Raw genomic sequence first — 18,761 nt, forward strand, 5'->3', positions numbered from 1 at the left:
TCTTTTCCACAGAAGTGCAGGATATTCTCTGGAATATCCTATCAACATCCTATCCTGACAACAGTCAGGATATTACTTATGTAGTTACCCAGTAGTAAATTTTCCAACATCCCGCCAGAAGAGTATGCTATGGAATATTCAAATTATCAAAACGGCAATTATTTTGACAAATGTAGCCAATGTTTTGACTGTGCTTTCTGAGCATCTTGTGTAGATTTTTCAGACTTAATGACATTGGCCTTTGGAAAAATCAGGTTTCTTGAAGGTGCAGATCAACTATTGAAAATTACATGGAATTTTTCATCCTAATTTGAATGAGTATATAGAAACAATGTTGGTAACAGAAGTAGAAGAACTAAGCTGAAGTTTCCATAAGGGGCAAAGGGACAGACTTCTCAAGTGTTTACTTTTATGGGTAGTGAGAGTTGGCCACCTCAATTCCTTTGCATTTTGCTGTTAAATGTTTGAAAGTAAGTATCTGAATGAAAGGTCACTGCTTTCTTAATTAATAAAAGTTTTATAATTTCCTAAGAGGCTATTTAGAAAAAAAATACAGCTACTGGTGAGGCTCTAAAGTTGAGCTTCAGGAAACAGAGCTTCTGTTTGACAATAATAAAATTCATGGGAAAGGCTGTGGGACTTTCTTTCAAGGTAAAAACAAAGCCTTATTTCATTAGCCACTGATCGAACAGCAAAAAAACGAAAACATTTTAGCCCCTATAGAAGCAAAAGCATCACATTTTTTATATTTTAGCCCAAAAGGAGATTATGCAGACCTGTGGAGGCTGGCTTGATTAGAGATCTTAATAAAAGGCATCTGTCCTTTGACAGCTGAATTAGTCCACAGGGCTGTTGTTACGGTCAACTATAATAAGAAAACAAACAAACAAAAAACTCCCCCACAATATAGAACAAATATAGAAAAAAAAAAAAAAAAAACCAAACAAAACGTGCTTAGATGCTATGGGAGTGAACATTTTGTCTTGAAAAGGAAACAAACCCAATGTGACTTCTTCAGTCTGTGAAATTAGGAAAGGGATCCCTGTAAAATTCATACACCACAAGAGAAGACAGCCCAGGCATTTTGCATTTCACCTGCACCAGCAAAAGCTGAAGGCAGGGATAGAAACTTCTCACCTGGGCTGAAGAGAAGGAGGAGAATGGGTAAATGCAGCAAGAGGACCTATCTGAGTTTAAGCTGTAAGTCATAGGATGGGAAGGAAAGAATTCATATCAAGAAAAATTTTTATTTTAAATAGTTCTGTATCTGGTGCTTATGTAATGTAATAAAGTGACGGTCCTGTAAGTATCCTTGTACAGAGCATTGCAACAAGCATCAATCTGTTTACCATGACCAATACATTTGATGAAAGTTGACTTGTACCGTCTGGAAAGCAATGCACTTCCCTGAATAATAGACTGTACATTTCTTGGCACAAAACAAGTACTTGCAATGGATGAATTAACATGACTGACAGAGTTCTGTTTATAACAGCTCAACATGAGGGAGTGTAACCATTTCTCTTCAAGAAATTTTGCTGAAAGATAATACTTCATCAAATGATTTCAACTTCATACTCTGGTAAAAACATTTTTTCATTTAGAAGTCTAGTTTTGTTACCTGGACCAAATCAGAGTATTTAAAAACTATTTTATCTACTTGAATCTTATTTTAAGTCTCATGCATGGTGTTCTAAGGATATTTTTCAAAGTATATCTAAAAATACAATCTTTCATACCATTTATTTGGGGTGTTTTGAATAGTTTATCTTTTGTAATGTTGTGGTTCCACATACTGTGTGTAGTTCAGCAAGCAGAAGCATATTCTTCATGCTTAATATTCTTCATAATTTTATCTTTAGACCAAGGCTTGAAACTGTAGTTTTACGACATGAGGTTTAAAAAGCATTTTTCTCTTTTTTTGACCTGAAGAATGTTTTTATTATCCTTAAGAAAGTAGATGGTAAAAAGGAGTAGTCAATGAGGAGTAGCAAAGCAAATGACAGAATAATAAGGATGCTGAAAAGTAAGCTGTATTAATCTTTAAACTGTTTCCTATTTTCTATGGACATCACATGGCTGTGTGAGGATTTGTCTCTCAGAAGATATTCCACCTGGGTTACTTATGAGGTTTTCCTGGTTTTCATAGGCGTTTGAGTTTGTGGTTTTTTTTTTGTTTGTTTGTTTGTTTTTAAGATCCACTTCAGTGCTTCTTGATCTAAGATGAACTGAGTCCTCCCAAGTCTGTTATTATGCATATTCCAAACAAGTAGCCCCTTTTATGTCCTTATTAATCTGGGAATATTATACAAGTCTGATGTAGACAAAGGAAATGAACTCAAAGTAGTAAGTTCAGTAAGAAAATAGAAACTTTGCAAGTCCTTAATAAAAAATAAAGTAATTGTGTCCTATCATTTCCTTTCCCAACTTTCTGTCCTTCTTTCCATTGGATGTATATTTGCTTCACTGCATTTGACTGAATTCACTCTTTTTAGAAATACCTAGTTCTGCTTCCTATTGTCTCTTACATGATCACTGTACATCTCATGGATTCTCATCCAGAAGTCTGTCAGCTGAGTCTTTCAGGTTCCCTAAACTGGTTAAAAAACATCTCTTTTGGAAAGAAGCTAGAAAATCAACACTGGTTTCTCTCCATCTTCTTATGTGTCTTCTAGCCTGATTAAAGTTGCTTTCTGGTAGTCATTGGTAAACTGTTATCAGCAGATACAGCTAATATATGACTTCTGGATTTTTTGTGTTGAACTCCTATTTTATTTATGAAAGCTGAAATGGAAGTTGGTTTGGATGCTCCTGGTGTGTCCCTCTGACTCACTTTCTCCCTGTTGGTTTCAATAACAAAGAGGTCTCCTAATCATCCCTGGTCAATGCATTTTAATCCTTTTTCCTGAGCTTCTTCTTATAAGGAGCTTCAGGTTTCGTTTGGAGAGGGAATGTATGCATAGTTGACATTCCAATTTCCAATAGCATCTGAATGTGGGGCCACATCATACACAGCTCCACCAAAGACAGTAGATCTGCCACGGAAGCAGCTTGCTGACCAGATGCTGGTTTTTTGTGAACACAGAGTGCTCAGCCCAGGGAGACAGCCCACAAGGTCAGACCTTGGGACTTGTTCCCTGTGGTCACCTAAGAGAATTAACAGTAATTGACTCAAGAGATCTTTCAATCCTCTATTACTGCCTGGCAAAAGATACAGGCACTGGTATGTCCAAATTTAGCAATTCCGATCTTGACTGTTCTTAATACAGGTATATGAGATGCACATATAATATCTGTGTACATAATGAGTTATCTGGACTCAGCTGTGGCATGTTCCACTGGTAAGTTTTTAAAATGCAGTTCAAGTTCAGAGTTAAATACATCCATTGAATCACAGCACAGATCTTTGCACATATATACAACAAAACATTTATCCAGTAGGGAAAAATAAATGGGTGACAACAAACTGCATTGTTTTCCAACAGAGTACTAAAAATTACCTCATGAATATGCAATGTACCTAACTTAGTTTACTGTTTGATTAAGGTCTTGGCATTGACAAGAGGACGTCTTTACCACAGAGCAATTCTTCTCCATGGGATGATGCACTTTTCAATACATCCATACATGCAGCAATAAGACATGGAAAATGGAAGTTACTAACTGGATATCCAGGTAACAAAATCACTCCTTTTTGTACAGTGTATCTTATCTCCCACCCACCACAAACACAGCTTAATTTGGTTTCATGTATTTTAATTTCTTTTAGTAATTCTGCTAACTTCTTAGGTTTGTGACCACATCTAGAACGAGCACTTCTAAAATCCAAGCTATGTACTCCGTTCATTTTCCAAATATTTTATCTGCAACTTACTTGAACTGTAGGGAAAAAACTGTCATAGAGTATCTCAAGTAGGAAGGGACCCATAAGGATAATAGAATCCAAGAAAAAGATCCATTAAATTATTTGATATGAAAAAAAAGTTACATGGAATTTTGAATCTCAGTGGTGCAGTGGGTTTTTTTGCATAAATGAGACTCCTATTTAGGTAGCCCTGGAACAGAGAGACTTTGGTGCAGGGCTAAAGTTAAGGTGTGCAGCAGGTGTCACTGTGCAGAGGCTTGTCAAGAGACCTAGTGAATTCATCACTTACAGCAAAATCTCTGTGTCTCCACACTGCTTCTCTGTATCTCAGAACTGACCCTTGGTCTTTTCCTGTTCCTGTAGGCTGCAGCCACTGGTTCCCTCCACCATCTTTGTTCAGTGAGTCACAGATTCAGTCGTCTGATCCACCAACAAAGAGACTTTGGCTGTTTGATGTCGTTCAGGATCCTGAAGAGAAAAAGGATGTGTCTGAAAAATACCCTCATGTGGTGGAAAAACTACTCTCACGGCTTCGGTATTATCACAAACGTTCAGTGCCTGTGTTCTACCCTGATGAGGATCCTGGCTGTGATCCAGCAGCAACTGGGGCTTGGGGTCCGTGGGCTTAGTGCACACGTTGCATCCTGCAGAAAAACACTGTAGCAGAGTCTGGTTTATGGACTAAGAGTCTTAGTCACGTATTTTGTACTTTCTTTAATCAGCTGTTGCTAATTGTGAGCCTATTCTTTAAATGATTCAGTATTTCTTATTCTTGATATGTTGGGGATCTTATTTCTTACTTCTTTTCCCACTCTCTCATTCTGAAAAATTGTATGTGGAATGTTAGTAAAATTATATATATTATAGATAAATATATTATGTATATTTGAATATTCTTTGACTGGAATATACTTTCAGAAGATAAACATTGCCTCCTTCCTTGAAAGAAATTAAGAGCAATTTATTTTCTTGTAAGGAGTCATGGCAGCAGGACCGTCTAAAACTAATCAGTCTTGTGGAGTATACTGAATTCTGATTTCATGTTTGTCCAGAAGACAAATTCTACTTAAAGGTATTAATTGGCATAAATATTTTTGCCTTTAACATGTACTTCTATCCAGAAAAAGGAAGAGTAAAAAAGAAAACCTCACAAATACAACAAAATCTTTATTTCCTGTTCACTCTTAATGTATCAAACCAGAGTAGAGAGTGATGATCAACTGGAGAGCAAGGCTGTCAGGTGGAAGGATCTTGACAGGCTGAAAAAATGGGTGAATAAAGATTTCATGAATTTCAACAATTGCAGAGTCCTCCATTTGGGGTGGAACAGCTGCATTCAGGATACATGCTGGGCCATGACCAGGTGGAAAGCATTTTCATGGGAAAAAAAAATCTAGGCATCCTCCTGGACAATAATTAGGACAAGAGTTGCCATTTCCTCTCTAGGTGAAGAAAACCAACCACATGTTGTTCCTTATATGCAAGAATATAGCCAGCAGCTAGGGGAAGTCTTAATTCCTTTCTATCAGCACTAGAGCATAGCATCACATTTTGAGCTTCCCTGTACAGGAAAAGTATTGACCAGTTGGAATTGGTTCAGTGGAGAACTATGAATATGATCATGGGGAGGATAAAGAAATGGGGGTTAGTTTATGCTGGTGAGAAAAAGGTGAGAGTTATCTTCAGCTACCTAATGTGAGAGCATAGAGAAGAGGAAACCAGACTCTTCTCAGAGATGCCCAAAGATGAAAAGCACACAGGGAACATGTGGAGTTCCAGTGCAAGATGAGGAAAGGAAAAAAACACACCATGAAGTATGGGAAATGTGAGACTATGGCAACCCTGATCCTGGGGGTATTCAGTCTTTGGTTGGAGAAGATTCTGAAAAATTCTATCCCTGAAGATGGACCAAATTTGAAGTTGACCCTTGTTTGGTAGAGGTGGTGAGGAACAACCAGTGACCTCCAAAGGCCCCTTTCTGTAGGAATTACACAACAATTCTGTGATGAACAAAACCTTACTTTTATTACCTTCCTGGTAAGTACCCTGTCTTTATTACCATAGTGGAGTCTGTTTTCATCCTGAAGTGGGCTCTGAGCCATGAAGAAACCAAGCCAAGAAACATTTCTCAGTTACTCATCAAATTGATGCAAGATAACCTGCCAGCTCTCGATTAGTGTCTCAAACCCTGAGTTCTGGTGCTGCTTCTCAGTGTCCTTGGCTAAGTTCTCAGGATGCAGAGCTCAGTCTGTCATCATCTCCAGAAAGCAGGAATCTAATCGCCTTTTTCCTGGCTGCAGGACCAGCTCATATAAATTGCACTAAAATTTTGCACAACTTCCCAGTTTTCTCTTGGGAGACTTGTGCAAATTTTTAGCAAACAGATTAATAAAGAGAATGGCTTGACAAAATCTGTCAAGCATTAGAAAAAGAAGTCCGAAAAAAAAGAGGAGATAAGAAAACTGAAAATTGTTTCTAATATACAGCTGATTCTCTACTATGCTGTCTTAAACCTAATCTTAAATGCTTGTCTTTTCTACTTTAGATGTTTTTTTCTATGAGTAGAAGTGAAGCTAAAGCTCTGCAGATGCCTGTTCAGCTTTTTTTCTCCCAAAGAGCTTTATGTTTCTCTGGCTCCTTTGTCACCTCTGGTCCTTTATGTTAGTATCTTTTTCTATTCTATTTTGTTCACTATCTTTAGCCTTGAAGACAAGGAGGAAAGAAAAGTAGTTGCAGAGAAAGTAATTCTCATATCATAGGCAATATATTTTCTCTGTGGTTTAATTGGATGTATTCCTATGGAATCCTGTTTCAGACCAAGTTTCAATTTCCTTCTCCATTCGTCCATCAGTGGCTGAAAGCAGGATATGACTGGGCAAGTTCTTCAGATTGTTCCTCACCTTCTAAACAATTGCTCACAGCCTCAAACACTAGTTTCTCTTCCATTTCATTGCACCAACCTTTCCATTGAGGCCCTTGGGCATAATGCCCAGGCTTACAATATTTTCTAAGCTGTTGGTATTCACACAATTATGTGTTTCCACAGCTTTTCTAGACACTGGGAGACACATTTTCTAGACACATTTTTACCTGCCTCCAGGTAATTTATATTTTCATTAGTAAAATGTATCTGCTGTGATAAATGCTCCTACTATACTACAGTTAGCAACTTTCATATGAACGAATGTATTTAAAATATTTAAATTTATTGTATGTTCTGTAGAAGCAGTCTCCAAACTGGTACCTGATCACATCTCCTTCCATTTCAGGAAACACATTTAGGCTTTTCTTTCAGTCATGTGGCTCTTCACTGAGTTCCTGCTCAGGTTTTAGCTAACACACAGCTCATACAAAGACCTGATGTTGTTGAGACCAGGACTGTGAAAACCAAGTGAGAGGAACAAGTAGGCAAGCCCACAGAAACTGCTCAGGTCATCGCAAAAACCATTACTTGCCTGCTGCAGACATAATCCTTCCTACTGTTTAGCAGTTCCTTACGAATCCACTGACTTATGGTAATCACATGGACCAAACTTCAAAGCTGGAAGTTGTAAATATGACAGCTTGCCCAAAAACACCTCTGGAGCATATCCAGCATCAGCCAGTCTGCTGAGGTTTTCATGCTTCTTGATGGGATGCATAGGAGGCCTGCACTGTGACAGAGGAGAAAGGATGAGCGCTGTCATCAGCAGCTCTGGAGTATTTTGCTTATAACCTGTAAGTTATGACGCAGACAACTTGTGAGTTAAAGAAATCATGAATTAAGGAATGGATTAGTGAATTCCCATGTTGGTCTTGTCTGTATGAAGGGGATTGAGCCTTTTGTTTGATGTGTTTTTTCCCTTTCCTGATAAACTCATAAAATAATTTACAGATCATGTTGTCCTGTAAATTAGAGAGCTCCAACGGGACTGTGACAATCTTGGCTTCAGAGCGCAGCAGCATTTCACTTTTGAGCTTTTGAAGATTCTTTATGATAACTGAAGCGCAGGTTCTGTTATTTGCTGATCACATCAAGGTAGGGAAAATGTGAGTAACAAAACCTTTTTATAAGCTATTGCATCATGTTGACAAAGCTTGCATCTTCCTTCAGACCCCCCAGAAAAACCTTAATTGCAGTTTCCTTTTCTAACTGTTGCAGTTAGTTTATTTTACACTGATACAACGATTTGTGTTACTTTATAACTTATCTGTTTAGTGCAACTGTAAGTTTTGTATTCTAATTGTAGCATAAGTTAGTAACATGGTTTCAAGTATGAGGATTCTGAAAGAGTAGTGTTAAATTACCTTTTGTGACCTTTAGATTTATTATTTTTATTTTTATATGTGTCATAATGATACGTATTGTCCTTCAAATGTCTTTTTGAGATAAATCATCCAAAGAGTAGAAGTTCCATTATTAATCCAGAATAGTTCTTATTCATCCAGAATGTTTTGGTATAGTTTATTTGTGCAATCGAATGCAAATGGAGATGTTGACAGCCATTCCCCACAATATAAGGCAAGTAGATCCAAGGAATTTATATTATCCTCACTCCTTTCTCGTAGTACTTATTTATTTAGTGCCCTGTGTACACATGCAGACATGTAAGATTAGGAAGCTAACTGTTCTCAGTCAATGTCACATATGACTTTTTAGTTTATAGTAGGAGTTACAAGATGTGGTTTTCACAATAACAAGGACCTGGACTTGGGTGTGGAGGAAATTTCTGCCCTACATTCCTGTGTGTCCTTCAGCATTCAGCACTTGTATTACATGAGGAAAGATGTTGTCTTCCCACTGAAGTGGAAACTTCTGTTAATGATATTTTTAACTGGGTTTTTTATGCTGATACCGAGTTTCATGAAAAAGAGAAAAAAGTCACCTAGATTGTAAAAGCTCAAATAATTAATGGCATTGACTCCCATCAATGTTAGCTTCTTGGCTAAAGTTAAAAAATACTTTAAAAATTCTAATCTAGATTTCAGAGCTAAGCAGGCTTCTATGTGTTCTCTTTTCTCTATGTTAATGTCTTGCTGATATTCTAATTTATATATTTAATTTACTAAGAAGTGACTGTGACTTATCATTGTGTCACAGAAGTATTCAATTCACCTTCTGTTTCCTCTCATTATATTTTAAAATCCAAAGATTCATTATTTTCTCAGCTACAGTAGACATAATTTTTTTTTTGTTTTCTAATTATTTTCCATGGGTGGTCCTTCATAAAACATTCTAATTGAACTGTGTTAGAGAAAATAAACATCCAGCTGACACGTTTAGATTGGCATCTGCAAAGAGTTGTACACTGTTAAGTTGTTTCGAAATGGGAAATAGAGAATTCTTTATATATTTTGTGGTTACTTGAATAACATTCAAAAATGCAAATATTTTGAACTCTAAATAAAACTTCATTTCATCCTTTTCCAATTTAAGATTCATTCTTAACCTAGCAAAGATCTGAGCATTGTGAATTTGAAATTCTTAATCTTTATGCTTTAGATATTATTTAAGCTTCAGAAAAGTAACCAAGTTTAGGAAGAATGCTGACACTGGCAACTCATTTTGCATTGCTTACTTGTAGAAAAGATGTGCGTAGTCAAGGACTAGATGATTTTATAAACAAAGCAGAAGGTCTGGAACTTCTCTTGAGTCAAAGGCCCTATATTCAGCCTGAAAATAATTTGTCCAACTTTACTAAGGTTGATAAATGGGTCTTAGATAAAGATCTGAGTTTAATCCTCTTCAGAATCTCTGAACAGAAGAACCCGGAGTTTAAACACTTATGATCTGTATGGATTTGAAGCTCCAGTACCAGTCCCTGTTGGCCTCTGTGAATTTGCCTCTCATCTTACTTTCTGGCAAAGTGGTTTAATGGTAGAAATACTACCAACAATAGAACCCCAAACTGTCTTGTGCTTTCTTTAACAAACAGCAAATGAGCATGAAGTGACACAGAGAATCCTGTTAAACCTGTGCCACCCTATTGCAGACTTACCAATGGGTCCTTTTGGAAGGGCTGATGGTGACAGACCCAATGGCAGGGCTCCTATCTGTATGTTTGGAGTTCAGCACACAAGGGCCAAGGACACCCAAATGACAAAGAGACAACTGAATCACAAAACACTCAAAGTCAAAATGAAAGATTACTTGATGCATAAAAAACTTACAATGTCAAGCACTACCAGGGGATCCAGAATCTAACCACAGATTGGGGCTGTCCTAAGTGTAGGAATACCAAACCATTTCCAAGATGTAGCAGTTATTAAGGGAGGATTTGCTTTCCTGCCTACCTGCTCCTTTGGCAGCCCCCCATGGGCCCCACTCCAGCTGGACCCCGAGGCTGTGTGTCTCTCATAACACTAACCTTAGCTCTGGCATGATGGAGGGGTCAGAGGACCATTTATCCAGCCCAGCCCTTCCCTTGGCAGTCCCTTTGGAGCCCCACCCCAAGTAGGCCCATAGGTTTCATGTCTCTCTAACTATAAATAAGCTGAGGTTTGTCATGGGGAAGTAGTGCTTTTGCTAAGAGAAGGGGAAAAAAACCCTGCCAATTCTAAGTTTGAGGAGGTTAAGCAGTATTTTTACCAGCAGGTTTCCAGCTGAATGTTTTAACTCTTTCAGCTTACCATCTCTGTCAGCTGCAGGGAGTGGACTTGATTTTGTTTCAAGCTGGGTTATTATGTGGGAAGATGCTGGTTGAATATACGGCACAAAGGATTCCCTGGGGTCCCACACTGCTGCTTCTTAATCCAGAAGTGCTCTCCCATCTTCTTCCAGTGCCTTGCAATTAATGTATGAGCTCATCTACATCGAGCAGAACTGCTGCAAGCAACACTAAAAACTTTCCTTGGCACAGAGCAGTCAGAATGAGTCAGCCACCCAACCACGGAGGGGATCAGTGACGGCCCTTGTGGTAATTGCATATCGTGGTTACCAGAGGCAAAGAGGATGATGCAGAACTTCTTGTTGTATTGGTGTTCCCTCCTGAGAGTATTTTTTTTTGTGGGGTGGAGTGCAGAGATATTGGAAAGGTTGGTGATATATCTGCTGCCAAGTTTCAAAGAAGTGACTACTGGCTGCCATCATCAAAGCAGCTTCCGGATGCTGATCCCCTAATCCTGGCTAAACTCAATAGCAATAAAGGCAGTTATATTTTTGTCTGCAGGACTATAGTTAGGAAAAAGTATAGTCCAAATAGCTAGATTTGGATCTAAGGAATGCAGTGTTTATTTGGACGAATCTTCAAAAGCCACAACAAGGTACTGCACCAAAGCCACAGTTCTGGGCTGCCAGATTTTGGCATTCAAGACAGCAATAAAAATAAAAAAAGCTCTGTCTTTCTTTTCAGCTATGCATTCTTGCTATTTCTTCAAGCAAACAAGGAGTCAGAACACAGTGAATACACGTACAAACAAAGTAAGCTGTGTTTGGTATTCAGCAATGCTTATTGAGTAATTTTGGGCATAGAGCCCATGGTAATGAATGCAAAACTTTGATCAGGACATCTGTGGCCTGCCCAAATCATTTCATGGGACCTGCAAATCTGCCAGAAACATCACTCAATGGCCCTATTAACTAGGGATGTTGAAGTCTTTCTTGATTGTGTACATTCTCCAAGCATACTCATGAAGTAGGAGTCATTGATTTTTATTGGATAGAAAAAGCCAGAAATGGCTTATTCAAGGACATCTGAGCCCTTAAGTTTACCCTTCACATTTATCCTGCTTCACTGGGAAATAACTTTAATGAGTCTGTCTGGACGATGAAAAGATGAATATTGAGAGCATTGAGTCAGAGGGTGGACTTAACTTCTAGCAAACATACTCTCAGTTCCAGCTTAGCTGTACTCAACTCACAGTAACAAATAGTTTGGGGTTTTTTTTTAATTTATATATTATAGTCAGGGCAATTCTGTGATTCCAAACTGTTTTCTTGATGTTTCTCATCCGTGTGTGTGGTTATCCAGGAATACAGTCAATTCCTGGAGGATCATAGATTTTTTTCCCCCTCTTCCCTTGTGTATGTGGTAAGAGTAGCCTTTTTAAAAAGGCTGTGAATATTGTGAACTGCCAGCCCAAGAGCCATGAAAGCACTGCTGCCCTGTAGGTGGCCCCTATAGACGTACTGAATTTTCACTTTAATTCTTGTCCTTTTTGCTTTGTTTTCAAATATTCTGTTTTACAAGTCATACTTGATGGATAAAGCACTGTCTGAAATAATCCCAAAGTGGCTATTAGTCTGGTCTAGTCATACCCTGCAGCCCCAGCAGTGACATGTTGTAGAAACAAAGTCATTCTCCTGCCTTTTCAGTTCTGTTTTGACTTTACTCTATAATGAAGAGAGCATGGTCATGGTATATTAAACAACTGGATAAGAGCAACATATACATTACCATCACTCTGCTTCTAACTAAAGCTCCAAAACTAATACAGTGGAGAAGCCTGGCTAGGAATTTACTGTCAGTTTTCTTTTGCCATAAATTCAGCATCAGAAAAAAAAAAAATCACAACAGCTGAAATGGCATAGCCTTTGACTGAATAAAAAATAGACGTATTTATAATATCAGAGGAAACTTATGAAAATACCCCAGCTGGATTTTGAAAAATGCAGGAGGGAATAGAGCAGAACAATTGCATTTTTGTTTATATTTCCACTAGAAAGTAGCCCACTGTGAAGAAACATTTAGGAATGTGAATGATTGAGAGATTGTCTCTTGGAGGCAGCAGGTATAAGATGTCTGAAATTCCTTTGAGTTATAATTGCTTGTTAACAACACGGTTTTTTTGGTAATTATTTCTGCCCACAGTACATGAGAACTTAATGTACATTGCTTTTTGTGGAGAAGTTTAGAATTTACCTTTTTCTGTGAATAAGGTGATAAACGGCCATGGTATAGGGAAAACAAATTTTAAAAGGATTTTTTAAAAAATTACTATTTCAACACTATAAAATGGAGAGAATTTTCTTACAAAAATAAGGGTTTCTATGCAAATGTTTATTCTATTTCTAGCATTAAATGCAATTGCAACAATCCATCTTCCTGGCTATAAAGACTGAGTGTTAAGAGGCAAGTATAATCATTAACTCACAAATATCATTGAAGATTTTTGTGCTATGCAGTGAATTGTGCATTTTAGATTTAATTTGTGACAAACCATGCATTAAATGTGTGGACCTAATCCAAACCCCAAATCAAACCAAAGCAAGCTCCTACATTGTCTAAGTTTGCCGTGTTTCTAAATTTTATATTTTGAATCTGTGGTTCTAAATACCAATATTAAATTACTTAATATCTAATTTTTTCAGAAGCAGTGAGAATGTTGAGACCCCATTATCACAACACTGTTTAACAATTCTTTTCAGAGCCTGCAGCAGTGTAGGCATCATAATCTGCAAGCAAAAGCAGACTTTTAAACAACAGCCACAGTCTATCCTTTTATTTAATATTGTTTAATGCCATTTGCTTGATGAAATGTTCAAATCAAGTAACAACCTCTTTTTAAATGCAAAAAATTGTCTTCTCTATAGTTTATGTTTATTGTGCTTGTCATAAATATACTGCTGAAGCATGAGAATACAAGAAAAGATTTAGGAACACTTGGTTTCATCCTAAATATTATCGAGGTAACAAGTGACTGTAATACACTCATAATTATCAAAATTGTAGATGTAGCAGAGATCTGGCATTGCTTAGGTCCATAACTGTCAGCCCCAAATGCACACACAACTGCAGGGCACTTGGAGCACCATTTCCTTCCACTCCTGTCTTAGGAGCTGATTCCTGCATAGTTCTGTACTACACAGTTCATAGTTCAACACTGACTCTGTTGTCCAAGTGAAGCTCTGAGTAATTCCTGTCAAGGCCATATCCTCAAGTGAATGCAGTGCTCATGAACGGTCTTTGCCCATGAGCTGCAGTCAGAAGATTCTGAATTAATTAATGGTTAATTAACATCCATGTGCCTTAGTTGCCCATGAGAAAAGATGGAGAGGACAGGATATTGAGAGAAATACAGACGGGTCTGTGCTTGTGTTTGGGGTTTTGGTCACTCAGCCCAAACGCAGTCATGGTTCCAATTTGTTTTATAAACTGGCCCAATCAAGCTGTAGAGCAGAATTAAATACTCCTGTTTATCATCTAAACTGGAATAATTGTTAGAGTTTATGAAACTCTTTAATTATTGTTCACTGACTAAGTTATATTTGTAGTGGAATCATTGCTTATTTTGAACATTAATCTGAGAATATTATAAGATAGCAACTGTTATTCTATATCACTGCTGGAAGGGGAAAAAAAGTTACTCTCTCAGCTAATCACTCTCAGTTTTTATATCTATGGGTATTGCAAACATTCTCTTCTTCCTTAATGTTATTTTAATTTTTTTCACTGTGTGCTTATCTTTAAAATAAAAGTTATCTAGATGTGACTCCAGGGAAAGTTAGCAAACATACATTTATTCATTGGACTTGAGCCTCTAAACAGACCTGCAGAGCAGAGTTTAGGAGCTATCATTAATAAAATTTACTGCATTGAAAATGTTACAATCTCCATTTTCTCATCTTTCTGCTCCTGGAAATGAAAGTTTTAAAGAAAGAATAAATTACAGCTATAAACCCCATAAAGAAATATGTTTAAGACAGAATTTTCTTTTGGTAAACCCATAGTAGAGCCCATAGAGACAGAGAGCCCAGTAAATCTGGTAGATTTCTATATTTTTTAAATGGGCCCATATTTAACTTTACATTACTGCTTAGGAATCGACTTCCAAGAAGCTGTAACAGTGGCAACTGTTCTTTCCCTTAGGGTCCGAACAAGGAAATCCAATGTTTTCTGGTCAGCAGTAGGAATTCCACTTTGTAATCTGACACTCTTCATTCCTCTCCTCTCAAAGGCAGTAAACCAAAAACTTAAAGGCAGAACAGATTTTCAGATCATGTAGCATTTGTAAAGCCTCACGCACATTTAATGATTTGTTGGCATGTACAAACTGAAAGCTTCATGACCTGGCCTTTCTCTTGTCAGTTCCTGCTCTCATCACATTGTCTAGTTATGCATGTTTCACTGAGAATTCATGTTTTTGCATTTCTCTGATTTCGGCCCTATTGTTCCAAACTCATGAGGAATAAAAAGTCGTAGAAGAGCCAAGATCTTCATATTAGGAGGCTGATACAGCTTGGCTGTAGCCAATGGAGCTATGCTAGTTCATACCAATAAATATGCAGTGATTAGAAAGATACTAGTCCCTTTTTTCTATTTTTTAGTATCTGGTCTCTAGCAAGCATGTGGTGGTGGCATGCTTCTGCATATGCATGCAGTGGTAACAATTGGGTCTTTTCATGCTCAGAATGAGTAACTCAATTCTAGTCAGTCTGTAATTTCTTTCTGACAGGCTCGTTATTTCTCTGCCGATGGTATGGTTATGGTTAAGGGCAGCTGTGCAATTTTAAAACACAATTTTTCTGTAAGCACAGTATGTCTGTTCAAGTACACTTCTGTCCTAACAGTGCATAGGCCTGCCCATCCAATGACCAGGGCTGCATCAGTTGTACAACATGGTTGTAAGACACTTGATAGAACAAACATCTTGACGCACAGTTTTACTTGCTGCTGTCATCTCTGTTAATTTATCTTTCTGTGATGGATATATATTTTCACAATAGTAATTGCAAAGTCTGTGGACTGTGGACTAGGAAAATTATCTAGTTGCTTTGGCTGCTTGTTCTCATTAATAATTTGTTCAAGTTCAGTCTGGTGTCAGCATGCCCTCTGACTTCATTGGAAGACCTCAGTGCTATTTGAAAAAAAAAATGAGATTATTTTCAAGCATGATACAAACTGCAAATTCAGTTGGAACTGAGTAAACTTTGATAAGATTTGTTTGTAGTAGGAACAAATGTAGTAAGGAGAGCAGTCAGGAAATCTATGGTTGTTCTCCTCTGTCCCTTCAATATATGTGCTGTACTTTATCTGCATATATTGAACCTCCTTAGTCACTTACGCGACTAATCTGTCAAAGATCCTTTTGAAGAGGCAAGTATTTTTGGAACATTTCTTAAAACTGTGATATTTGCTGGACTTCAGAAGAAATTCTGAGAGGTCCACTCTTGCAGCTAGTACGAATTTCTGGGCAAATAATAACAAGCTTTTGGTGAATTCTACACTTGGAGTTTGAGTACATCCCTATAGCTGGTTCCTCTTTTAGCTTGGATCTGTACCCAAACAGTGACAGAAACTACTAGTGCAAATAGGAAAAATAAATGCCTTTACATTTCAGTATGTTTACTGTATGAAGGTTATAACAGTAAATTTCAACACAATGATTTTGTGCTCCTAGGATATGATGTGGGTATTTTTCATTGTCACTCTTACTGAATTGTATGCCTCTCAAGTTTATGCATTGCCTACAAAGCACAGAGGGATTCAGAAGAGAATCCATTTACTACATTTACTACACCCTGTTCTTCATAGATCCAACACTCCAGACTTTCTGCACACCCTTTTGAATTTAGCTGCAGGGAGGAAGGAACACTGGCAACAGTGTTAAGGAAGTGCAGTCTCAGGCTCTGCACTCCCTTAATTAGAAGCCTGAGACTCATGGTTAATGGTGATTAATGTTCCATTCTATTTTGCTAGTTCTTCCTTGTGGGAAAAGATCACATAAAGCTGATGTACTTTCAAATAACTATTGATATCAGTGAATTTCTTTTCAAAAGAAAACTTATTTCTACATATGTTTCTGACAAATGAAGAATAAAACTCCTATCCAAGAGTGTGTCATTTAACTAAACCTGACGAACATAACTGCACCTAACTGTTGTAGCTGCTTCTCTTTCCCACACTGTTTTATTTTTTTTTTTTAACTTCAAAGTCTCCAAATTCCTTCTGATTGATGTGCTGATATTTTAACAATGTCTTTGTTGTGTACTGCAATCAGACAAGTGCTAATAACCTTGAGGAATCTGGCAAGACTGTGGGAATCTTCCAGCCATAATTGTATCTTATCGTAAATGTGATGATATTGGCAACTTCAAGTGAGTTGACAGAATGTGCTGTTGCTGAGGGTGATACCAACTTTCTCCACTGAGTTACAAGTTGAAGGGTCATTCATTTATGCATTCTTTGCTGTCTCTGGCGTGGAGTTTTTTTAGTGCAGCTCTGGAAGGTTTTAGAGACATAAATGCCCGCTGTATTTAAACAAAGAAATAGTGTAATCAGGGGAAAAAACCAACAGGAAATCCTAATTACATAATTAAAATTGCTAGCACGATGAATTATGATCAGTGACGCTGAATTTTAATGTTATAGTTCAAGTTTATTAACATAAATAATATGTTTGAACATTATGAGAAAAATAAAGCAGTATAAAAATGCTGAATATAGTTCAACTTACTGTACAACCATGTTAAACCAAGTCTTGGATTTGCATATTCAGTTTTTTACAAGTTATTTTAGCTGAACACTTTAATATGTTTGTTTTCTTTGACAGGTTCTTTAACAGGCAGAATAATTCCACTGAAAAGTAATTTTTGGGGCTAAGGACATTGCAGATGATTCACTACGTGCCTTAATGTGCAACCTCCTTATATTTATTCAGTTTGTGCCTCAAGCCATGGTTATCACTTGTTGTGCCTCAAGCCATAGCTATCACTTGTTCAAATTCTGGTGCAGACCATCCAATTCTCTGGTAATAAACATGATTTTCCCAAAGTATAGGGGTAAAAACACTTGATTTTTATTCTTGTGAGTTACTCCACATTTCTTCTTCCTCTGTATTTGCATGAAAAAAAAAAGATACCTGTAATTTAAATTATCTAATCAACCCATGACTTGCAAAGTATTTATTCACTGGATTTTACTTTTTATGACCAGACTATAAAGAATAAAATCGTGTTTCCTCTTTGGTTGCTTTCTAAAGAGAGAGTGATTCACTTATGTTTAGAATAGCACTAATGGAGGTTCAGGGCCACTATCATTATTTAATTAGTGTGACAGATGAGAGATAAAAAGGTGCTCCTTATTTGTTTTAACTGCATGTACTCTCTCTGTGCTTCCTGAAGACCACTTGGCCTACAATCACTTTAAGAAATACTATGATTTGGCGCTGAGTCACATGTTTTGATTGAAATCAGATAGCCAAAACCACAAGAATCTTAACTTGTTAGAAATGGTGACTGTTCCAAAAAGTGTGAATCCAGAAGACTGGCATACACACAGTAAGTAGAGGACACACATAAGAGCTCCTGATACACCCTCAGCTCTGGGTTTTGTTAATTTTGCTGTTATCACATCACTGGGAAGCCATGAGCACCTTGCTGTACAAGGCTGGGGATTTTTTGTTTGCTGTTTCAAGGCCAGAATATATATTCTGCATATTAACAGTGACTTCAGTCCTAATTTTTGATGTCCAAACTTGGTCAGAAACTGCTTCATGGAACCATTTTTTGATGACCTTTCTTTTCTTCCTGCATCACTAGAAATGACTGTGTCCTGGACACACTGAATTTCTTGACAGAACATGATGCATCACTCCATTGAAACAAAGAGATGTAATTCTTCTTACTCTACTAAATTGTACTTAAAAATTTTCTGCTTTAGGATTTTCTCCAAGTGCTCCAATTGTTGAAATAATCTGTAATAAAATGTGACTCTCAGGAAAGATCATCAGCTGAATTAATTTTGATGTTATGTCCTTACTTATCATTCAATGACTTTGCAGATATACCCACCAAATTCTTATGCAACCATCCCCTGAATACCACATAAGAAAAGGCTAGGGAAAAAAAAAAAAACCTTAAGAGAAATAGTAATAGTTGAAATTTTTGATTTTGTTAAAATGTACTCACCTAGCAAAACCCCATATTTTAAAGGTTTCTGTGGGATAGTTAGAAAGCCTTATTACTGTGTGGTGGCCA

The 18,761-nt window shown here is 37.3% G+C and overlaps 1 protein-coding gene across 1 annotated transcript in view; it reads left to right on the forward strand.

The window, feature by feature from the left end:
• Nucleotides 1–5,165, forward strand: part of ARSB (arylsulfatase B) — a 64,230-nt gene extending 59,065 nt beyond the window's left edge. The window contains exons 7-8 of the mRNA XM_066338524.1: nucleotides 3,547–3,675; nucleotides 4,229–5,165. Of these exons, the coding sequence (XP_066194621.1) occupies nucleotides 3,547–3,675; nucleotides 4,229–4,494 (395 nt within the window). The 3' untranslated portion in view covers nucleotides 4,495–5,165. The remainder of the gene's footprint in view (nucleotides 1–3,546; nucleotides 3,676–4,228) is intronic.
• Nucleotides 5,166–18,761: the final 13,596 nt, after the last annotated feature.

Source organism: Sylvia atricapilla, chromosome Z (genome assembly GCF_009819655.1).
Source record: "Sylvia atricapilla isolate bSylAtr1 chromosome Z, bSylAtr1.pri, whole genome shotgun sequence".
Classification (NCBI taxonomy): domain Eukaryota; kingdom Metazoa; phylum Chordata; class Aves; order Passeriformes; family Sylviidae; genus Sylvia; species Sylvia atricapilla.